This window comes from Schistocerca piceifrons, chromosome X (assembly GCF_021461385.2).
Source record: "Schistocerca piceifrons isolate TAMUIC-IGC-003096 chromosome X, iqSchPice1.1, whole genome shotgun sequence".
Taxonomy (NCBI): Eukaryota; Metazoa; Arthropoda; class Insecta; order Orthoptera; family Acrididae; genus Schistocerca; species Schistocerca piceifrons.
The window spans coordinates 246973606-246999532 of NC_060149.1; the positions used below are offsets into that span (position 1 = coordinate 246973606).

General features: G+C 39.3%; 1 protein-coding gene across 1 annotated transcript in view; it reads right to left on the reverse strand.

Moving 5' to 3' along the window:
* Positions 1-25927, reverse strand: part of LOC124723153 (bromodomain adjacent to zinc finger domain protein 2B-like) — a 302554-nt gene that overhangs the window by 88841 nt on the left and 187786 nt on the right. Inside the window, exon 22 of the mRNA XM_047248344.1 lies at positions 18445-19589. Coding sequence (XP_047104300.1) covers positions 18445-19589 — 1145 coding nt within the window. The remainder of the gene's footprint in view (positions 1-18444; positions 19590-25927) is intronic.

Here is a 25927-nt window from a genome sequence, read left to right on the forward strand (position 1 = left end):
CTGTGGACTGTCAATGGGCTTTTCACTCCCTCAGACAGTGTTTGTGCTCCACTTCACTATTTGGCTTCCTTTACACTGTATAAACCGTAATCCTGGCCACCGTTGTGTCTCAGTATGGCACTGGCATCATTCTGTCAGAAAGCAACCCAGATGACACTGAGCAGCCCATTACTTATGCATCTAAGATGCTTTTCAGGGTGCAATATAACTACTCACAGATGGAAAAGGAGGCACAGGCTATCGTTTTCAGCATTACAAAGTTTCATATTTTCTTGTATGGTGTGAAGTTTCTATTCAGAGCACCTGGTTTCCTTATTCAGCCTCACTCTAAGCTATGGGATCAGACTGCCCAACAGTTGCTGAGGTGGGCCTTCTTTCTCAGCAATTATTGCTGTGGCATTCATTAACAGTTCACCATCGAGAATGCTAATGAAGATGCACTATTGTGGTTGCTAGCAGCACCAAATCCATATCAGATCAACAAGAGGCCCTCCTTTTTGCATTGGATGATACCTTGCAGCAGACATTGCTGGATTTTCCTTTCACAGCACAGGAGGTCACTTCCACTATGACTACCAACCTGCTTTCCCAGAAATTTTTTCAGAAATCCAGATGAGACGGCTCTAGCACACTCCCTCAGCAGCAGATTTGGTGTGGTGTATGATTTTTCTGCAACAAGATTGGCTCAAAATTGTCCAGGGGATCCTCATGCTTGCCACAGAGGAGCAAAACTGTCAAGTTGTTGTCCCTCCGGTGTTGCATCCTTGCATACGCCAGCTATTGCGTGTGTCACTCTCAGATAGGTCTTGTATAAAGGCTTTGGCATGGCATCATGTCCAGCTGGCAATCAATCACAATACTGAAAATCTCGTACAGTGTTGTGCAGCCTGTGCACACAGACCCACACTGTGCCACCATGTCTATTTTCCGGTTGGCCAGTTGCAGGCCACCCTTGAGACACGCTGCATTTTGACTTAGCTGGCCCTTTTTTTTTGGGGGGGGGGGGGGGAAGCATGTGGTGGTTGGTGGTCAATGCATAGTCAGATTTCTTGTACATTGTCAAACTGTCCTCCACAATGTTGACAGCAACTATTCATATGTTGTCTGTCACTTTTGGTGTTGAGAGCTCTCCACACACCCTCGTGTCTGACAACAGTCAGCAATTCATGCCACAGGAGTTTGCAGATTTCTTCAACTGCGATAGTATCCAGCATCTGATTACTGTCCCATTTCACCAAGCTTCTAACTCAGAGGTAGAGAGATTCATGCTGAAACTCAAAACACAAATGTAGTTGTAGATGTAGAAGAAGTACACATATGTCTCATCCCATGATGATTCTCTGTCTAGTTTTCTTGCCACATACCAGGCAACACTGATTAATGTGTGCAAACCAATGGACCTTTTGAATGGACACAAGCCATAGGGTTTTTCAGATTTGTTCAACCCTGAGTTGCATACTCTGCATTGCAACAGCTGCTGTGTTTCCATCATGGGGCTGCCATTTGAGCCCAGTCTTTCAGTTAGTAGCAGGGGTGGCTGCCAGGTGTAGTAGTGGCCCACAAACATTGGCATTTGTTTGTGGTGGATGTTGGTCAGGACCAGCTGACCCATCATTCCTATCAGTTGCAACCAAGAGTTGCTGGTTCCTCGATACCACCATCTCCAAGCCAGGCAGGCAAAGGGGATCAGTTGCAGTGTTGTTCCAGTGGGAGGGTCCCAAATGCAGCAGCACACTCACCTGCTCTCACCCCCACTGCACCCTCCACTGTCCTAACTTCAACCATGGAGCAAGGTGCTGGCAGGGTATCTCCTATGACTACCTATACATAGTCCACAGAATTTGCACCAGCATCCTCCTTCCCCATTTTCCAGTACAGAAGTCCTTGGTGATGCCCATTACCCCAGCCTGTGCAATCTTCCATCCCTCCAACAGGCCCAGCTGTATCTGCATTGGCCGGCCAGGGTGGCCGAGTGGTTCTAGGTGCTACAGTCTGGAACCGCGCAACCGCTATGGTCGCAGGTTCGAATCCTGCCTCAGGCAGGATGTGTGTGATGTCCTTAGGTTAGTTAGGTTTAAGTAGTTCTAAGTTCTAGGGGACTGATGACCTCAGATGTTAAGTCCCATAGTGCTTAGAGCCATTTGAAACATTTTTGTATCTGCATCCTCTCCTTTAGCAAGTGACTCATTGCTGTGGAATCTTGGAACCTCCCCAGTTTTACAACAAGAGGTCGTGACAGAAGCCCAGCCATTTTTGGCCCCATGTGGACTTTTCAGGGGGGGGGGGGGGGGGGGAGGGGAAGGCATGCATTTATTACCCCCACAAGCAGATGTCAAAATGGATGCAGGTGTTATATGCGGAACCACTGACTTAGATGTTTATTTGCTGGTGGCACTAGACCTGGCCCAGCAATTCATGGACACCAACTACCTCAGACCTGTTCCTTGCCTTGAGCCATGTTCTGATTCCTGTGGGCTTTCTTTGTTCAGTCACTCACACAGGTCACATTTTGTCTGCTCTGTGCTCATCTCTATGTGGTGTTCTGATATTATGGTCCCCTGTAGATCAATTTGCACATTGTGTTTCAATCCCTCTTCCTGGGTTCGGTTCCTGGCTCGTAGTCAAGCCACAGTTGGCTAGTGTACTAATATTTTGTGCTGACAGTGATGGTTCCGCATGCCTGTGCAGATACAAAACAACACTTATTCATTCAATCATTCATTTATTTGTTCACATATTCACCCATTCATTGTGTACTGTAGACCCCACCAAGGAGTTCAACTTTCAGGGGTGTGGAATGATGCCAGGAATATAATAACAAAAGTCAAGAAACCCATAAAAACTTAATTTGCATACCATATTAAGAATGAAAGCTGTTGCTTTATTTACTTTACATGCAATGCTCCAGAAGATAACTCCGTGATGCAACAGGAAGTTGGATATGCAAAACAAGCGAACATCCTTCTCTTTATAAACACAAAAAGAGATACTTCAAAGAGTAAAACATTCTGAACTAAGCTTCCTGTTTAAATTATCTGAGTGTTGACTATTTTATCTTGTTATCCAACTTCAACCCTAAAAATTTTAAACATATTGTCTCATTTAATATATGACTATTCAAATCAACTTCTGATGTTAGCAGATCATTTTTCCTTGTCTGAAACTTCATGAAATAATTCCTTGTCAGAGTAACACACAAACTATTTGCTATGAAACAGTTGTAGTCCTGTTCAGCTTCCATCATAACTGTGACTGGTAAGACTGAGTTGGGACCGATGATTAGTATGCTTGTGTCATAAGCAAACATTACAGATTACAAACCATCCTTTGAAGTCCTCACAAGATCACTTTTGCAGTTTAGGAACAAGAACAGATCCCGTACTGGTTCTTGTTAGACCCACATGTTATATTATGCCATTCTGAAAATAGTTTTATCCATGACACAGTCTGATCCTTCAGTTTCTGCTATGAATGTAAGACTTACTCAATGAAGAGGGATGCCATTAAATGCATAACATATCAGTTCGCCAACTAGAATTTTGTGGTCTATGCAATGTAAGGCTTTTTCAACTTCACATAATATACTAGTGGCATTATTATTCTTGTTTAGTTCTACCAAGACTTAATTTGGGGAATCCTGTATGGCTCTCTCTGCATATGATCCATTAGTCAAACTGAGAAGGCAGTTCTATTCAGACAAATGATAAAGTACTCTAACATAAGCCACTTTCTCAAAAAAATTTCAAAAGACTGGTGGGAGTGTATTGGGTGTACAATTAAAATGGTTTTCTTATCTCCATTTTTGTGGACGGGTCTTACTTGAGTTAGTCAAGGAATCTGTTCAGAGTCAATGATGGTTTACAAAGATAACTTATAGGCAGTTTTCTCAGATCAGCACAAGTTTTAATACTCTGGAACAAACACAATCAAAGATAGCAGAATCAACACATTTTAGTGACCTGATTAAATGTTTAATCTCCTTATGGAATGTAATTTTTAATTACTCACTTCAAAAAATTGACATGTGTTGCTTTTGTTCAACTTCTTTATGAAGCATATCAATTTCTGAAGGCAGTCCCCATGAGGACCACTGTTCCCTAGTATTCACCAGACATCACCCAAAATCTTGGTTGCCATGCTCACAAACATTGTAATATCCTGAGATTAAAGTAGTAATAAGTAATGATTAAAGTAATAGCATTTCAGTTTTTGAGAGTGTTACTTTTTAAAATTGTAATTTCCAGTTTCAAACATAATTTTTGTGTGTTTCCAGGTGTAAAAATATCCAGTATCATTTTCAGTTTCATCATGCAGCAACTCACACTTCTTAAACGTTTAGAAATCATAAAAAAAAATTTTACCAAAGAGGTAGCTCAGTTGTGGCTGCTCACCATTTATTCACAAGAGAACTGGGCTGCCACCACTATTTCTCTGCACTGTGGTCAAGTTTGAGCAGGATTGCACTCTACACAACCAGCAGCCACGAAGAAGACAATGTGAAGTGTGAAGTGAGGTCAATATTGCAGCAGTAGCTACTAATATTGAGGAAGAGCTGAATGTGTTAGTTTCAAGTTTCAATGATAGCACCTATCTGAGTCATCAGCTTGGCAAACCTTGGGAAAGATTTGAGCCTGCATCCATAAAGAGTTGTTTTGACTCAAGAGCTGAAGCCACACAATCACCGACTGCATCGTGAATTAGCTGATTTGGTTGCACAGCAGATGTAAGCTGATCCTGATTTCAGTGGAACAATTATCTTCTCAGACGAGGCCCATTTTTGTGAAGAACTCACAAGTGGTCCATGAGGTGCAACTGCATTAAAACAAATCACCGTGTGGTGCAGTTTATGGCATGGTGGTGTCACTTGACATAATTAACTTCGAGATGATGAGAGAAGAAGTGTTACCATCAATGACAATCACTAAAGATCCATGTTACGTGAGTTTTGTGGTCAGAACCTTAAGGGATGAAGCTACGTGCTACACAGCTGGTGCTACACTCGATTCGCTGAGGGGGACGTTTGGTGACCGGGTCATCTCACAATGAGGATCTGTGAATTGGCTGACACAGCCATGTGATTTAACACACTTGGATTTTTTTCTCTGGGGCTGCAGCAAAGCCCAGGTCTATGTTGACGAGCCACAAAATTTGGAACATTTGGAGGTAAACATTCATCAGGCTATCACACCTATTCCTCCTTTTGATAATTATGTTCCGTGTGGCAATAGGCCACTACAATTAGTGTCATCTCCTAAACCAAAATACAGCAATTGTATGGTGTGGTCTAAAGGCCAAGGAAATGGAGACACTGTTAAATAATAAATCTTTAATAATAAGTGATTTTTAAATGTAACCATAATGGTTTCCTGCATCTGTTGCAGTGAGCTAAATGAAAAGTTACATAATAAATTTCCATCCCAAAAGCCATTTTTAATTAATGAGCACTGTGGACGCAACAATAAATCCTGTGAATAATATAAAATATTTTCTATGAAAGCTACTTGGAACAAATAGTTTGGGAGCCAGTGCATGATGGAAACATACTATATCTAATGACAACAAATATACCTGTCATCTTTGAGGACCTCCATGTAAAAACAAAGTTGGAAGATTTACATGTTCACTACGCTAGATAAAGGGACAGTCATTTCCTTTCTCAAAGAGGAACTCAAAACTTTTATCTCTGGGCAGGAGCATTTAGAAGAACTGTGGCTCAAGTTTAGGAGAATAGTTAGCCAAGCACTGGACAGGTATGTACCTATAAAAAAATAACCGTTCATACTGGAGGCAACCTCCGTGATATATAGTCTCTGTAGAGAAACTTCTACAGCAAAAGTGACTACTGTACAACCGATGCAACATGAAGCATAGGGCTAGAGGCAGAGAGATCCTGAATAAAATGAGTTTGACTGTCATGACAGCAATGTATGATGCCTTCAGTGACTAACTGAGTAGAACCTCATTGAGAGCTCTCTCAGAAAACTCAAATACATTCTTAATTCTGGACATATGTAAAGGCTACAAGTGGCACCACAGTTAGTGTTCAGGCACTCATACATTATAGAGAAACAAACTGAGGATAGCAAAATAAAAGCACAAATGTTGAAATATTTTTTTCAAGTGTTCCATTACAAAGAAGAATACAGAATTACTAACACTGCTAATTATTAGACCACCAAAAAAGTGAACTGTACAGATATTAGTGTCAGTGGTGATGAGAAACAGCTGAAATCACTAAAATTGAATTATATCCTGATGAAATCCTTGTCAGATTCTATACAGAATTCATAGCTCAGTTATCTCTCATTTTGAGCATAACATGGATTCCACAATGATTAATTTGTGCAGCTGGGAGAAAGCAGAGGTCACACCATCTACAGGATGTGTAGCAGAAATGATGCATAATACTGACATCCAATGTCACTAAAATACTCTACCAAGAACATATTCTGAGACCAGACAGAATGAGGTATCTAAAAATAGAATTATATCCTCCATGTCAACCAGCATGGATTCGAAGGAGAACAATAATGCGAAAGACAACTTGTGCTCTTCTTACATAGCATCCTAAGCCTTTGATCAAGGCAGTCAGCTGGATGCCTATTTCTTGACTTCCAAACTTCATGTGACTCAGTAACACACTCTCAATTATCAACAAACATATGTTAGTATGGGATATCACACAAAGTTTGTGACTGGATTGAGGATTTCTTGGTGGGGATGGTGCAACTTGTCATTTCAGATGAAGAGTCACTGACAAAAGTAGAAATTCATTATTTCAAATTTCTGTCACAGTTGCCTGTATTTCATACTGGTGACTAGTTTTGAACATACCCATTCACTTTCAAACCAGACTTGCACTGAGTAGCTCCAATAAGCACTTCAGTGCGGGACTGGTTTGAAGATGAATGGCTGTGTTCAAAATTAGTCACCAGTGTAAAAATACAGGCAATTGTGACAAACGTTTTAAATAAAGAGTTAACAAATTCAGTTGCTGGTCTTTTCTCAATGAAATGTTAGAACTGTAAAGGAATGCTAAGCTCTTGTTTTAAGAGAAAATAATTAACTTTTTACCTTATATCATATACCTAAAGTGCTAACCATTGCAGCTCATAAATAACAAAAAAATTGTGTTGTGTAAAGTGTGTTAAGTGATTTAACCCTATTTTAAGCATTTCATCTGTATCACAATACACAGTAAGTGTGGATGTTTCCATGGGGCAGTCTGACTGAGAGTGATATGTGTAGGCTGTGGTTTGGGGTACTACTGGGGTGACTGTAGTCGAGAATTGAACAGGGAACTCAATGAGGCTATCCCATGGAAATGTAGGCTCTGCAAAAGAGCAAGAGAATTGCCAAACAGGAAGCAAAGATTTGTGCCATTCATGCTGCATTAGAAAATGTGAAATTTGACATAGATAAGCTGCAGGGGGAGGGGTGGGGGGAATATCATGGGAACTGGGTAATGGTAACAAGCAATGGGTGAAAGGGAACAGCTTTTCAACTTTATCTACATTTAAGCTTTTAGTATTGAATAAATTTAACTGGTTACCTGAAGTAGAAGGGGAAGAGCCTCATCCAGCTGTAGGTCACAGTAGGATGCAGCAGATTTCTAGCAGAGAAACTAAATGTGGGTCAGTAGATATAGAGAGCAGGAAGAAAAGAGTCTTGCTGCTATATAGATAGTAGCCATGGCAGGGTTTAGGCTAGATGATACAGGACAAATTAGGGACAGGATAATAGGTCACCAGTAGTGTGAAGCCACGTGCCAGTTGTAGCTAGGTGACAGAGGACATGGAGAATTTGTGCATAGATCCTGACAAAGAGAATCAGGTTATTACAATAGGTGAAGCAGGGAGCAGCCTGACAAAAGACAGAAATGACAGCATTAAGCATTACCTGGATGAAATAGGGGTAGCAACTACACATGTAAATGTGAGTTTTGTACAGGTCTTACAATTCCATGACCAGCCCTGGGTTAACACTGCTGTCAGCTGTGTAAACACTGAGTTGAGTGGGCTGTTGCTGAATGAAATGAAGTCTCATATGAGTGCAATGCCCATTGCTACAGTTGGGAGATAGGGATGTATTAGACATGATAGATAAGTTGGCTGAGCTTCTTGCGGAAACATATGGGGCCCACCATCACACAAAGCAAGATACCTGTGGTTACTAGTGTGGTAGAGATACGGTTTTCAGGTTAGGATCTGGATTCAGGCACCTTGTTATGAAACAAATTAAAATAGCAGAAGAGCCCCACAAAATGATTAAGAATGCACAGAAAATTAAGTTTAGCCTACGTTGTCAGAATATTAGAAGATTGAATAATAACATAGAAGAACTTCTTGCCTGTTTGGAAAATTTAGAGAGCTCTGTGTTGCCTATGTGAGCACCATTTAGCCACAGGATTAGGGAAGTTTAATATAAAAGATTACACTCTAGCATCTTATTCATGTAGAACAAACTAGCTGAGTGTCCAGTGTTGCCTGTATATGTATTTAACCCAGTTCTATTAGTCCACTCCTCCTTCTCACTGTCTCTGTCAATCTCCTTCTCCCCATCTCTCTGTCCATCTCCTCCTCCTCCTCCCCCATTCTCTGTCAATCTCTTCCTTCCGTCTCTCTCTGTCCATCTCCTCCTTTCACCTCTCTTTGTTCATCTCCTTCTCCACCTCTCTATGCCCAACTACTCCACCCTCACTGTCTGTCCAGCTTCTCCTCCCCCCCCCCCACCCCCTCGGTTCATCTCCTCATTTCCCCTCTCTCTGTCCATCCCCTCCTCTCTCTCTCTGAATATGACGGAAGGAGGAGATGTTACATATGTTAAAACAACACAAGTTCAAAACCATCCACACAAGTACATTTTGTACTTATCAGTAGATAGAAGTGTATGCTTATGAATTAACGCTGAAAAATAGTTCACTTTTGATTGTAACTGCGCATAGATTCCCACTGGTGAATTTTGATCTGTTTACATGGGATTTAGGTTCCTTACTATGTTATCTGTTGGACAGCTGCAATTTGTGGCAATTTCAAAGTAGATTTTCTAAAAGGATTCTGATAGGAAAAATGATCTGGAAATCTTATTTGGATCCCACAATTTGATCTTGGTAATTTAAGTTTCCAACACAGATGAATAAAGACAGTAGTACCCTATATGATAATGCTTTCTTGGATGACGCAAAAAGCAAGAAAATAACTGTATACCCAGTAACAAATGCTCTCTCTAATTATGATGCACAGCTGTTTATGATAAATAAGATACTGCCTTACAGTAGTGATACTCCACAGTGGAAATCCATTAGAGTAATTAATGACTCCAGAAGCAATGCTTTTAAGAATAGTTGAGAAGAGGTGACCTGGGATGAAATTTATAATGAACCAAATGCTGAATAAAAATTTAATCTATTTCATGATAAATTCACATCATTATTTTAAAATAGCTTTCTGCATAAGCTATTCAGAAAGGACATTAAATACCCACGTAAAAAGCCATGGATCACTAGAGGGATTAAAGTATACTGTGAAAGGAAAAGGGAAATGTATCTGTTGGCAAGAACAAGTAGAACTCATGCTTAAAAAACTACTGAAAATTACTAAGATAAGTTATTAAAAATCAAGGAATCTGCACATTATATAAGAAATCAGTATTCTTACAACAGGTTTAAAGCCATGTGGAATGTAGTGAAACTGGAGATAGGACAACCAGCCATAGAAAAGCTACTGAATCAAATGAAGGGGTTATAAATGGTGAGTCACAGGAAGCAAATATATTTAATAATCACTTCTTCAATATAGTTGAAAATATAGTGACAGGTAGTTCAATAAGAAAATCACAGCACTATTTTGAAAAAGCAACTAACATAAAAGTCAGTTGTGTGGGTGTATCACCAACTCCTCCTTATAAAATTAAGAAAATTATATATCCCTTCAAAAATAAAAGCTTACTGGATTTGGTGGCATTCCCATATAATCAGCCCTGTCTTATCTGAAATTTGTAACGCATTGCTAACTCAAGGCATTTTTTCAGACTAAAATATGCTGTTCTCTCTATAAGAAAGGTGATAGGAGAGATTTCAATAACAACTGGCCTGTTACACTACTGACATCATTTTCCAAAATTTCTGAGAAGGTATTCCAGAACAGTATCTCCTCTGAGGAACAATAGTTTCCTCAGTAAATCACAGTTTGGCTCTCAGAAGAGTTGCTCTACTGAGAATGCCATTTAGATGTTCAGTCACCATATTTGACAAGCATGAAACAACAAAATAGCAATGATTGGTATTTTCTGTGACCTTTCTAAAGCATTTGACTGTGTGACTCTCAACATTATCATACATAAATTGAGGTGTTATGAGATTAACTGAATAGTCAAGCAATGGATGTCTTTTCTAACCAAAAGAATGCAGAAAGCTGTACATAGTAATTCAACCAATGTAATCCAGGGACATTATTCTAACACGGAGAAATCATGTACGGGGTTCCCTAAGGCTTGATCTTAGGCCCACTACAGTTCATAGACATAAATGGTCTCCTGTCTAATATACAACAAGCAGAATTAATTCTTTTGCAGATGAGACTAGTATTGTAATCAATCCAAGCATACATATACCAACAGAAGAAATGACAAACAATGTTCTTAAAAGTACCATTGAATGGTTTTTTTGTGAATGGTCTCACTCTCAGTTTTAAGAAGACACAAAATATGTAGTTCTGCACAGCTAGAGGTAATACACCAATGATAGCTTCAAACACCGGGAGGAAATAATAAAACTTCAAAATTCTAATGTATACATATTGATGAGAATTTCAACTCAATAAAGCACATTTGGAGCTCCTGAACAACTTAGTTCAGCCACAGTTGTATTTACAATCATTGTAAATCTTGGGAGGAGAGAAATCAGCAAGATGACAGTTTTGAATATTTTTCATCCAATAATTTACTATGGAATAATATTCTGGGGTAACTAATCTTTAAGAAAGAAAGTCTTCATTGCTCAAAAAAACGTGCTGTGAAAATAATATGTGGTGCCCACCCACTATCAACTTCTAGACATCTGTCTAAGGAGTTAGGAATCTTGACTCTGCTTCACAGTATTTTTATTCCCTTATGCAATTTGTGAAAATAATCCACTGCATTTCAAAAGGAACAATGATATACATAATTACAAAACCAGATGAAAACAATGACATTCACCATGACACATTAAGATTGTCTTTAGCACAAAAATGGGTGCACAAACTGCAACAAAAAGTTTTGGTCACTTACATAGTGATATAAAATGTTTGTCAGATGGCAAAGTAAAACTTGGGGAAAAAAAACTGAAAATGTTTTTCGTTGGCAACTTGTTCTATTCTGTAGTAGAATATCTATTACTGTGATGTGTAAAAGATGGTGGCCAGAACTTACTAACACACATCTGTATGTCTGCTTCTTTAAAACAAAATTAAATAAAATAAAAAATACAAAACACTTTTAACTATAGGCATACTTACAAAATAATAAGTGATGTGAATATAAAATGACTCACTCCACACCTTTATGACACACACACACACACACACACACACACACACACACACACACACACACACTGTCCCAGAAAAACACCGACAATCCTTACGAACCAGTTCCTTATTAATAAGTAAAAAATTTCTAGTAAACACAGGCTGTCAAATGAGAGCACTCATTCATCTTCAGTACTATGAGCAGACATCTGCTACTGCAAGGTCTTTGCTTTCCATACTTTTGTATAAAATATTAATGTGACTTCAGACTTTTAGCAGGTGATGTGGTTATCTGAAATTAAGTACTATCTGGGGGGGGGGGGGGGAGGAACTGCACAAAGATGCAGTCAGATGTCGATAAGTGGTGCAAATATAGGTAGCTCGCTTTAATTGTGCCAAGCATAAAACTGCGCAGTACACAAAATGCAGAGAAGTAATGCCAATAACTACAACAACTACGTCACTCACAACTGGGATCAGTCACCTCATACAAATTTGTATGGATATGAAATGCAATGATGACATAGTGCAGTTGCATGTGTAGCCACCTGCACGTTACTGTACATCCACAACCACTACCGTGGCACGTGTCAATACATGTACACTAATTTGCGTAGTGTGCCATTTGGCTACTGCGGAAATCCAGCCAGAGGCCACCGACCATGGTCTTGTGCCTCTATCACTTCCAGAGATAGCAAGTGGCCCCCATTGGGCAAATGCTTCTTATATAGCCATGCACTGGTTCTGAGTGGCAGTTGTGTCTCTTCTCTAAACTGTATTGTACTTATACTGTCATGCTCTGACTTAATAAATAGGTGGTTTCTTATGACCATGTGTTCAGATTTAGAACACAAGTGGTGATGATTAGAATCCTCATATGCTCAACTTCAGAGAATGTTTTTTTCATGTAACTAATCCAAGGATTGGAACTTCAATCACTTCTCCAGCAGCAGCAACTTACTACAGCCACATTGGAAAAACTTGTGACGATGTTGACAGTTCAAACTCCACCATCTCAGGTGCACCCACCGCCAGTTCCACGATATGATGGTTCCACTGAAGATTGGTAAGCTTATGAAAAATGAGACTTCATTGCATTTAGGGTGACGGACAGAGGGACTTGTAAGGCATTGTATTTATCATGGATTTCTCCTCGTGTGTACCAGTTGTTATGTAAATTAGTCCCTTTGCAAGAATAGGTCTCACTCTTTTTTAATGAAATATGTAATTTTTTGTCATCTTACCATCGCAAGCACACCCACATCATTGCTACACATGTAGAATTTTACCAGTGCCGCAAAGCTCAGTCTTATTGGGCTTGGGCAGTGGTGGAGCTGTAGGGTTTGAGCCATAAGTGCTGCTTTCTTACTAAAACTTCCAAAGAATCCTTTATAGAGTCAGAGATTTAATCATCCACCTAGCACCCAATAAGGAAGTTCATTGGAGAACACTTCAATGTGAAGATTCAGTCTTGGAAGAAGTTTTAAATATTGCTTAGTCCTTTCAAGTCCCCTGCACAATGGGCCACCAAATTGAGGCATGGGACAATGTTGCAGTCAATGATAGTGTGTCACAAAAGTACACAGCACAATTTCATCAAGTGAAGGGGAAGTCAATGCTGTTCAAACCAGAAAACCTAGCCACAACTCACAAATGTGTTGGCAACAACAACAACGACACTGTGTGGCACTTCCATCATGCCCCTCTCACTTTGTGCAATGTGAGAGAGCTGCCTGTCCCAGGCAGTAGGCATTGTGCCACAAGTGTCACAAGAAAGGCCACACTGCATAAGTTTGTCCTACTAAGCCTTCCTCAGAACAAATGGACAACGCCAGTCATTCTAGTTCCTCATTGTCTGCAGGCTGGAATAAGCTCTTTATTGAATTGTCTGTGTTGAAAAATCATCACTATTTCGCATCCCAACTCTAATATGTACAGATGGCTGGACTTCCCACCATTGACTCCTGTCAAACACTCAATGCAGATCAGCTGCACTGTTTGGAAGTCAAAAAAAAGAAACCTTTGTGATCATTTATGCCTTAAAAGGATTACATGTTTTCTTATACGGTACCAAATTCCACTTACTCACAGATCTTAAACCTTTACTTTCACCTTGTTTCATCTTTCTGCTGCTTTACCTAACAAAGCCACTAATTGCCTAGAATGTTGGGACTTATTTTTATCAAGAAACCTATTTCCGGCCTACGTCACAGCACGAAAATGTGAACACATTGTATCATATGTCCATGGGTCCCGATCCATCGTTTGATCAGGAAGAAATGTTGCATTTGAACAGAAGCAAGACAATCTAATGATGGCATGTACCACACATATCATGGTGCCTCCCTTCCTTCTGCAATCCAATGATGAAGCAGAACGTCTCGTGCAAACTTTCAAAATGCAAACTGCAAATAAGTCATGGAGGCCCTTTTCTTTCTCAGTTCTTACAGAATAACTCCAATCAGGGAGAAGAGCTGAGCTAAACTTTTGTATGTCTGGCAGCCACAGATGCTGTTCCATCTCCTACTGCTGGACAGACATATGTCATCACAGGTTTGTCTGACTCAGAGCACCACAGAAATGTTGGAAAATCTGAACTGGGATATAGTTCATCCCCCAATGTAGTGCTCCCACAAACACCACAAATGCAAGATTAGGCTAATTACAGTGCTCACAGAGTCACTTGAACAATAATTATTACCACACTCAGTTTTTGACTGGAACAGGATGAAACCCTCACATGTGTTACAATGCTAAGTCCCTTCTGTCGTGCACTTCACAGTGGTTTAAAGAGTATGTGTGAAGATGTAGTTTTAAAAATTTCAGTTCTGCTCACTCCAGGTACACACAAGGAAGTGGCTGCTATCTTTTAGTAAACTTCAAGCTACTACTTACAGTATGGCTCCTGCAAGTAACAACCATAAGCACCTGTCTTTGTACATCCATCTTTTCAGAGATGGTTCTGGACCTCAGCTGTTCAGTACAGAATGACAAATCAAACACCTTTCAGCCATCTAAATTTCCAAATTGTTATTTTATTGGGCTACCAGTTTTGGTGATATATTACACCATCTTCCGGCCCACTGATAAACATGTAGGAAGATCCCAACCTTGGTTCCGGTCAAAATAGGGGCCAGCATTCAAAAACTGGTGTCTGTAGATTTTTGAGACAGTGATCACTTCAAACATCACCATTGGCAGCTGATGTTTGAAGTGATCACTGTCTCAATAATCTGCAGATACTAGTCTTTGAATGCTGGCCCCTATTTTGACTGGAAATGAGGTTGGAATCTTCCTACACATTGGTCAGGGGGCCTGAAGATATATTGCCGAAACTGGTAGCCCAATAAAATAACTATCTGGAACTTTAGATGGCTGAAAGGTGTTTGATTTGAAATTCTATAAGTATCTGTATCTTACACACTAGCCCCAACAACAGCAATCCTTTAATATCAGGCATTAACATCTATCTCTATTCAGTTTAAAAATGGGCACAAAACAGGAATCTCCAAAAGAACTCTAATACATTCCCGATAATTGTTATTTTGCACCAAAAGTTGACTTGTGAACATTTTAACTGAGGAATTCATACAACAATCCTTGATGGTACCTCATAATCCTACTAAAAGCCAGCAAAAGTACACAGAGTAACTGTGGATGAGCATGTACATTGGGTTGAGAAAGAGTGCATCAGCAAATGGAAATCTCCTTTGCACTTAAATACCATCAAGAAACATAGAAAAATGTTTACAGCTAAAACAAAACAAAAACTAGTCCAGTCATTAGCTCTGCTGCTTCTCTGCTACTGTGAAGTAGTTCAGTACAGCATAAACAGCAAAAACTTCAAGTGACTTGAGCTAGCCATTAATCTTTGAATAAGATATGTGTGTGTGTGTGACATTCAACTGCACAATCATGTTCATCTTGTCTCTGCTCGGTAAGCATGGATGCAACCAGACAAGCAACATTTCACATATTCTGTGTTATTCATTCACTAGACTCTTCAACATTTCTCCTCACATAGAAAATACCTGTTATCATTTCTTAACTGCAATATAAATCTAAAATCTTGAGTGTACCAGTGCACAACTCTAAATATTTGTCTATCTTCTGCTTCATTTTCTGCAGAACAAATTACCCAGTAGCCTACAAACCATTCCACTTTCAACAGGAGACACACACTTTTCCAGTTATCATTGGTATCTTTTTTCTTTTGATAGAGCTCATCCGTCATCTTTCTGTTCTATTGCAAACCAGTACAATTGTTAGCAAACTCCCAGATTTCCTCATCCTACTGTGTTTATAAATCTGATTGACTCTTGGCTTAGTCTGGGAGTGCAACACAGTGGTGAGGATGACCTTCATAAACTCAGCCAGCACTGTGCACTGAATTCAAAGGTGAGACACCACAGGTAATGGGTGGCAAACCCTGAACAGGTCCTGGCACTCATGGCAGCTCCAGATACGTAGCTGACTGCCAAGAGTGTCATTTTGAAGCCACAGAACATCACTTGGCAATATTACATAGAAAAATACTAAAATTGAACCCAATGAACATATGTAATAAATGGGGATGCCAAATTGTGTGTCATGATCTAATGAGATCAGTGCAGCATTACACAACACTGTTTTTAATTGACATAGATTTTTATAATCTATGATTTTATTGCAAAACACTTTAAATTATACTGCCATATATGTAAACAGTATGTCAAAATGGAGCTAACCATAACTAAATGTGCTCCATAATCATATGTATCATGGCATTGCATGTGTTTTCCTATATCTTTAACCTTGTCCTAGATGGTTTTTTGTTTAGATATATCAGATGTTTCTGTGTTAAATGAAGTATTATGCACTTTGATTGAGCCAGGCCAGCAATTAAATTGGCTATACTCCAACCAGTGTAGCTACATAAAAACCAAGAGCACTACATTGTACTCCGTTTTGATATGAAGCACTTGTGCATATATAAATATTTCCTTCTATTTTCTTGTTTTAACAGTTATGCATAATGGCACCCTATCACATATTCATGAATATTTAGTGTAATGTACATGATAGGATGTTTTTGGACTGTTGAAAAATGACCAGGAGGAGAAGGTTCTCATTTCAATGTGTTTAGTCTTAAGAAATGCAATCTATATTCAATTATGGTCATTTTAACATAAAATTGTAACAAGTTATGAACACGCCTAGCATGGTCTGGTTTCCCAAGGTGTTAAACAGGTGTTGTTGCTGCACCTCATAGTCTTTTGCAGACAGTCAGTCATTTTGTCTGGACAGTGGATGGTGAGTCTGAGTGACTTACAGCAGGAGTTGAACTGAGTTTCTGGGTGGCAGTGCAGCCGTGCTGTTTCAGTTCTTTGAAATTTTACAGAGGATACAATTTTGAGCAGCACAAGGACTTTAACATTTTTGCAGTGCTTTAAAGTGATTTATGGTTTTGGGACTTGAGGACTTTAACTTGGTGTGAGTGTTAGTTTATTTTGGGATGAACTTGAGTGGGTAGTGAAGCAGCATCACTGATAAATTTTAACAGCAAAGCATAGTCAAGGCATGAGCTTTGGGTTTGCTCTCAAGGAAACTGATTTAACTGGGGAATCTGCCAAATCTATTTGCTATTCATGCAGTCTTAATTGGTGCTTAGCTACAATAATCTTGGGGTGGAAACCTATACACTTTTTGAACTGAACAATATATGTTAATCAACTTAACCACTATGTGACTACAGTCTTTATTATTGCATTACCACTTAATTTTGATTCATTTTATTATTTATTAATTACTAAAATATATGCTAAGCTTCATATGTGTAAATGGTGTGTGTCAGAGAAAACCTATCGTAAAAATCTGGGGCTGTTATTAGGGCATATGCACAGTGGTGGACAACCAACACCTATGACTGTACAGCCATACCTTATTGTCAGAGTTGTTCACTCGTCTGGATCCCAATAGACCTTACTACCAAATTGAGAACACTGACACAACATATCATTATATATTTGCCAAGTAGGGTGGTTGGCTTGCACCATTGTCTTTCTTCTTTCTTCTTCATATCCACTGTGTTTTCTTCTGATAACATTTCCAAATTAGCTCTCAATGTTCACAAGATTGAATAACTTTCCCAGATTTGATAAATTTTGGTGCTCTGATATACCTTTCTGATATCGATATCACCATCTGATAGGAACATTAAGCTAGGGGGACATACTTATCACAGTGTTATTGAGACTGACATTAATGTAATGACTATGTTCATTATTTTAGTAATTATTATTATAGATATCTCATCTCCCATACAAATTGCAATGATAACTGTGATGATAGTCTCTAAGGGCACCATGTTAGATGCAAGAGAGGGACTGCAAGTCCTTATCTCTCTAGGTAAGAGAAATGTATAAATAAGTAGCTAAATTATTACAGTAACTCATAAAATGGTTAATAACTAAGCATGTAAACAGCTCTCCAAAATTACAATATCTGTAAGTTTCTGCCCTCTCAACGTGCAAAGTACCCATCATCTATTTCTCATCCTTAGAGTTCTCTCACTACCCATACTTAACAACTTCTAGTCTGCTGTTATTTCCACAGCCACTATTTGTTTCATGGTACATAAGCATATGAGCTACTGCATATCAAAATTAGTCAAATTTCATTGATCTAGTTTCCTTTACTGTTCCTTACGCACATGAATGATTGCTTCACGAAATTTGCCATCTTCCATTGGGCCAATTGGCTATATTGGAGCACCGCTGCTTCTTTGTTATTGCATAAAAACGTGGACAGCACAATCTGTGGTGGTATCCATGTTACAGAGAAGATTGTTTCAAATGCCCCAGAATGCCAAATGGCTTACTTATTATTGTTCCTGCTATAGTGACCTATCTACACATACAGATTTCATATTTACATCAAATTAATGTAATCTACTTACCGAGGCATGATTGTTCCACTTGTGACTGAATTTGAATCACATGCATCTCTTGGTAGAATACTGAACCACGTTCTCTCAGATGTTACATTCCCAGCACCTCCACTAAGTAGAAAACTACCATTGAGATCCTTTCCATTGTTGAACATGTTTGATGAATTTAGATTATACAAGTGGTTTATAGCATTGAATTTATCCCCATTTGGGACAATGACTTGGGGTATTTCACTGTTTGCCTTTTCCATGCATTCACCTAGATGCTCAAACTGAATATGTCCATGGTCCAGATAACTGCTTTGTGGTTTTTCATCATCATCTTCAGTCTGATGTTTCACTGTAAAGAGATATTGTTCCTTTTTGCCATGCCTAACAGTATCAGTATTATTCTCTTTCTTCATGTCTTTTAGCTCACTATTAAACATATCACTTTTAATTTCCATTTTCACAGCACTCAAACTATCTTCAGGAGTTTCTGTTTTGACTTGACATCCATCTGAAAGTTTTTCAGCAACAGGAACAGTATATCGATTTTTCAATGAGCTATCCGAATCGACACTCACACACAAAGATTCACTACCTTCATTCACTTTCACTGGAGACTCAATACACCCTTCTGAAGAAGACAACCTTTTAGTTTCACTGTCTTCAGGTCTACAATTTTCTTCCAATTTCACATGACAATTGTCTGTCACATGTGTAACTGAGTTGTTATCCATCTGCTCAGTAAATGTCATTTTCATTTCATTGGGTTTTTCTTTATTTTCATCTACATTACTTATCTGTGTTTTTCTATGCTCAGTTTCAGTCTTGTCCACCTCTTCATCCTTTATTCTATCCATCGCATTTTCACTGGTCTGAGCATCCGTATAACTGTTCCCAGGCACTGATTCACAACTTTCTTGTTTACTGCGAGCTTCTTCAACATATTTATTGTAAAGATCAGGCTCAGCAGACTCCATAGCTTCCACAAAGATGCCACCAGCACATGGCAATGACCAAAATCGTCGAAAATATCGATCCTGGCCAAAGCAAGTGGCTCTTAGTTGCTGAGCTGACGTACTCAGTGCCTGCAAGGAATGATCACTCTGACGAGACAGACGTTCCATCTTGCGATGCAGTTCTTCAGCAGTCAGATTCTTGTCTTCTTCCTGCAAAACATTAATTAATGATTACAGGGATGATAAAAGCACAAGGCTTGTATCTTAGAGGCTTCCAAAATATTTTATGTTAACTCAAATCACTTATTACACAAATGTCGCTTTCTATAGATAAGCACAAGAAATTATTTTTGAGTAGAACTTCCAATACATTAGTTTTTCAAAGGAAAATTATCACTATGTACTTTTTATTTAAAGTATCTTTTTTCAAGTGGAAAATACAGAATAAATTCAATTTGAATGCGCAATAGGCACTTAACCCTTTAACTGCTCTGGACGTGTTAACGCGCGCCTTTGTACCTGTCCCTGTGTGCTCTGAACGTGCTTACGTGCGCCCACTCCTTCTACCTGGTACTCTAAATGTGTCTACGTGCACCACCTTTGTGGCACCTGTGTCCTCCTGACGTGTTGAGACATGCTGCTGCTTCTTCCCCTGTGGTTTATGGCAGCGAGCTGTATATTCTTGCTGAGTGCCTAGTAGCTGTTCAGCATTCCGCTCGCACAGTTGAAGTCTTGTGAGCATTTGCTGCTGTGTTCTTGTGCTGCAGTTTTCATCTGTGCTTCTACTGACTGTTGACACCGTTATTTTGAGAAGAAAATCGCACGCCGTTGTGGTTGTACAGATTAAGAAATCGTCAAAATTCTCACTAGAAGCAACAGTGACAATGAAATTTTCGACAGCAGTGGTAGTGATTATTCTTCCATTGAATCTCGAAAATAACAGTCCTGTGCAGTGTACTTTAGCTGGAACAGTGCATCTGTCAACAAGGGAGGGATATCATTCAGAATTGGATGGGTCTGAGAGTGATAGTTAAGCACCAGCGAAAAGAGCTCGCTTTAGCGTCATGTTTGACTGGAAGAAAAGTGATTTTTGTCCATTTATGCAAGAGTTTGATGCTTCAGCTTCTGGACACAAGTGTGGCTTAGGGCCAGATTCAAATGTTTTGTCATATTTCCTGATATTTTTAACAGAAGAACTGATGAAATTTGTAGTATATGAAACCAACAGATTTTTTCATATACTGAAAATCAGTGACTACTGGTCCACAGACATACTCTTGAACATTCCTGTTTTGGCGAAATTATGTCCAGGGACCATTTTCAGTTAATTTTAAGAATGCTTCACTTCAGTGGTAACTCTTGTCAGCAATGAAGGAGACAGGTTATTTAAAATTGGGTCTATTGTTGATAAAATTCATGCAACATTTCACAGTACATTTCATCCATACCAAAAGCTCTGCATTGATGAAAGCCTCTTGCTCAAAGGACGATTATCGTTCAATCACTACATTCCCTCCAAAAGAAGTAGGTTTGGAATAAAAACATTTGTGCTATGTGACTGCCAGTTGGGTTATATCCTGGATTTCATTGTTTACACAGGCACAAATACTGAAATTGACTTCCACAATCTGGGGACAAGTGGTGACATAGTAGCAACATAGATGAAACCATTTTTAGGAAGGGGACATACGCTCTATGTCGATAATTGGTATTCAAGGCCAGCCCTGTTCCTCTGGCTTCATAACCATGGAACAAATGCATGTGGTACTGTTCGCAAAAACAGATGCAATGTGCCAAAATTACAGAACAAACTAAAACGAGGAGAAATACAGTTTATGTTCACTGACACAATCCTTGCCACGAAATGGTGTGACAAAAGTGTGGATGCTGACCACCTGTAATACTGCAGAAATGGTTGAGATGGAAAAGATAAACAGAGAGACAGGTGAAAGATTAAGGAAACCACAATGTGTTGCAGATTACGACAAGAGTATGGGTGCTGTTGACCGCTGTGACATGCTGCTGAGTTCAGTGCAATCAGTACAAAAGACTGTCAAGTGGTAAAAAAGTTCTTTTTCTACGTACTGGATCTGTGCATTTTAAATGCCCATGCTCTCCACAGAGTAGTAATAGGAGGAAAAATGCAACTAGCAGAACTTCATTTGTTTCTGGAAAGAGAGATTGTTGAAGCTTATGCAAAAGATTGGAGGAAAACTGGCAGAGGAAGGCGCTCTGGACACGAGAATCCTCTAAGATTTACTGGGAGGCATTTTCCAAAGGTGATTGAGATGGAGAACTCAAAGAAATGTACGCTAATGTGTCGATGCACAGTGTGCTCCAAGCAGAAAGTGCACCGAGAAACAAGATACAAATGTAGAGCATGCAATGTACCAATATGTGTAGTGCCATGTTTGGAGGCCTATCACACTAAAAAGAAAAACTATTAACTGTCTATAATCACTCATAAGAGAAGAAGTGACATCGATAATTTTCTAGAAGTAAATGACAACAAAAGGGAAATAAAAATACTAAAAAATACAAAAAGTGTATACAAAATGAAATAAAAACAAAAAAATATATTTTTAACTTCGCCAGTGCTGGTCCAAAGCCCGGATCAAAAAGAAGGATGGAAAATATATTCAGAAGGTGTAAAAGATACTCCAACACTTAGGATTTCTGTCTTTGAAGAAATTTTACAGAAGTGTTACTGCACTCTCAAAAACACGAACTGCATTTCTCAGATGCCATTAAATCTATTACATATGTTAAGCATAAAATTAAGACAAGTATAGTGCTACATTGCTGATTTAAACAAACATCACATCTGTTTGCATGGCCATCTTCTGCAGCAGCTCCAACAATTAATTATTGTTAGCTTTGCCGTCTTAATCTTACTGCAAATAATTAAGAAGAATTTCACAATAGACACGTTTCGCTTTTATTTACAAAGCATCTTCTGTGGTCATTGGTATTCCTGCTTCATGTTTACATTCTTTGCGCATCACTGCTTTCCCTCTCTTCATTAGCGGAGGTTGACATCTAAAGACAACGTCTTTGTATACATATAGCTGACAGTTTTTTTGAAGTTTTCAGCTTTTTCTTCCACTGCATTGGCACTGTACCTCACCTCACTTATGGAACTTGAGTGCCATACATGAGGTGAACTACAGTGCCAATGCAGCGGAAGAATAAGCTGAAAATGGCAAAAAAGACTGCCAGCTATATGTGTACAAAGATGTCATCTTTAGATGTCAACCTCCACTAATGAAGAGAGGGAAAGCAGTGGTGTGCAGAGGTTGTAAATATGAACCAGGAAAACCAATGAACACAGAAGATGCTTTGTAAATAAAAGCAACACACGTCTGGTGTGAAATTCTTTTTCATTAATTGCAGTAAGCTTAAGATGGCAAAGCTAACAATAATTAATTCTACATATAGTTTATTATAGTGATTCTTAGCAATATAAGCAGTTTCAATGAACATCATGTGTGTCCAGTAATTCATCTGCAGATTCGAGATACAGTGTGTGTCAGTGATCACACTCAGAAGGCAAGAGAGCCGCGAATGCCCTAGCTTGAGAAATATTCAGGACAGGCATGCTTGGCCAAGCAGCGAGCTCAGCTGCAGGCAACGGTCCATGGGGAAAGCCATTAGTGCAGGTACCAGGATTAGGCGGCCTCAACAGTGCGCTCGACCTGGCAAGATGGATGCACGGCTGCAGCAGCCAAAGGGTTAATACCTATCACTGACCTTACAGAAGGAAATAATAGTGTGGCTAATGCCATTAGAAATTATGAGAAGTCAGCAACATTCTAATATCTGCAACATAATGAGGAATGGGAACTGGTAGAAACAGTTACAGAACATTCTTCAAAGAAAGATATCTGTAAAAGAGGTTGAGGGAAAAGAAGAACTTCTTGTCTTCTAAACTTAAGGACATGAGCTTCACACATAAGCAAGGAACTTTCGCAAACAAGTAAAAGTGATATACCTATGATGGTCACCAACATCTTGAATAGATAGGCACTAGAAGAAGAAGAAGAAGAAGAAGAAGAAGAAGAAGAAGCACTTACTGAGATACTGACATATCAAAGTTGTTATAACAAAATAATATGATGTACTGATTAGCTCATAGTTACAGGCAATGCCTCAGAATGAAAAAAGATTACTTTCAAAAATAATTACTGTTATGTAAAAGTTGCTGATGTAACATTGATCCTGGAAGCAACCTGACAAAGTTTATATGAAATTCAGCAATATTTCCAACACATAAAAAGGTGAAATCTTGGCTTCTCACTTATTGATATTTATATAATCAAGAAGATGCACATAAAAGCTACTGTAACTAGATAATAATTTAAGGGAACATTCTGCAAGAGATACCTTTTTTATTATTGGAATCAACAGATGAGGTTGCGGGTGTATTATTTGAAGGAATGCTAAAAGAAAAAAAAAAAGAAAAAAAAAAAAAAAAAAAAGCTACTACAACATGCCTTAAAAGACTTGTATGCAGTGCTTAAGATAGCATTGCCACAGATGGAGGCACAATGAAACATAGTTTTAATGTTAAGATGATGAGTAATGTTTATCAAAAAAGACCAAATATTGCTGATCAGTAGGTTCATACAGTTAGAATAATTTGTGTAATTGGTATTCACTGAGTTTTGCAAATTTACTTATATATGGTAATTTTTTATCTTATACAAAATATGTATATTCATTATTTTCTGCAAGGGGCGAGACATTACACATATCATCAGGTATGAGTGAGAAAAACCTCCGACACTGTACAATTAAACCAAAACCATTGTTTTCATTTTCAGGCATAAATGTTTTGGTGCTGCTCACAAGTGCTATGATGCTGCCATGTCTATTCATAATTCACGGGTTGGGACAAGACATTCGTAGCACCATCATGAAAGGTAGCCACACAGCAAATGCAGCTGCCAACCAACAACTGCCCTACAGACACACCTTTCTTGGCCAGCAGAGGCAGCACCACTATGCAAATTATGTCTGTAAATTATGTCTGTGAGTACACTGTCTTTCTCTATCAGTGACTACAGTACAATGACTCAGCTATTGAGCAGGACTCTCTGAACTGCACTTTGAGCTTCATTGCATTTGTATTCAGTGACGGACTCAGTTACGTAAATGCTTTTCACATAACTGTTGTTGAGACCCTATTTTCTGTTCTCTGCCTATGCTCTGAATATCTGCTGTCATTGGTTGGCAAGATAGCATGATGTGAGCTATGACTGGCTGACAAAGCACATTGCAATTTCAATTTCAATGCTTTGGAAACTAATATGCTGTGTTTGGTAGAATTCATATTTATACTTTCATAATACAAAAATATGCAGCATACATGTTGCTGGACATAAGAAATCTTTCCAATTTTTTTTTAATTTTTTTTATGTTTTTCTTTTCCTAAAGTGGCAGAAAGTTATAAATCCCTTATCATTTGAAGGACTGACAAGTTTTACAGCTCTGAGGGGACGAATGCTGTGACTTATCATAAAGAAAGAGTATATTTCTCAGGAAAAACTGTATTTTCACTCAGGAAAAAGAATATTGGGAATTTTTTTCCTTGTCCACGTGTACACCATGATGTAAAGCAGCAAATGGACAAGTTAGGTGCATCCAACACACATGGGAGCAAGCTCTGGTGAGTTTCCTGCCCTCAACCATTCCCAGCCATGCAACACCACGTCGCCTGTGGAACTGCTGCATGGACACTGACAAACGACACTGCTGCATCTGCTACACCCACTGCCGCAGTTGGTTCTTCCTCTGCAATGTACTTATTTAATACCAATGATCATATCTTTTTCAGTGTCTTTAGCAGAAACAGGCACTGGGAATGGGGTATCATCATACAAATCTTGGGCCACTCTCTTTTACCTAGCACAGGGTTCGTCTGGGCTGCAAAGGAGGCATCAGAATCAGCTCTGCACCTGTTGGCTGCATGATCCTGCTGCAGATATTTCAGTTTCACAGACGGAGCTCTACGAGATCTTGCAGTCCCAGCCACACTTGATGCCAGCACCAGAGAGGGTGCCAACGGATGTCAATGTAGCACCACCAATGTCGTCGCACAATAAGCAGCCCCTGCCACAGAGATCTGGTCCTCTCTGCCCTACTGCTTCTCTGCATGCCTTCGAGGACCCACAAGTTGCCATTGTGTCATTGACAGGGCCAGAGCGAGAGTGTGCACCCCATGACTACTGTCTTGACTGCTGTTCCAGGCCATTCACGAGATGAACATCAGGGTGCAGGTTTGGATTTGCCATTAGCCACATTATGAACTCCTGCATTGTCAGAAACACCTGTTTCTAGATTCCCCCCTCCAACCACATATCTCTGTTGTTATCAGCAAAGCCAGTACACTACGATGATGAACACAGGAAGCAGCCACACAGCAAATGCGGCCACCAACCAATGACTGTTCCATGAACTCTCCTGTCAGCCAGCACAGGCAGCACTACTATGGCAGTGGATAAGACCCCATCACAACCTATCATCACCCCCATCTGTTGTGAATAAAG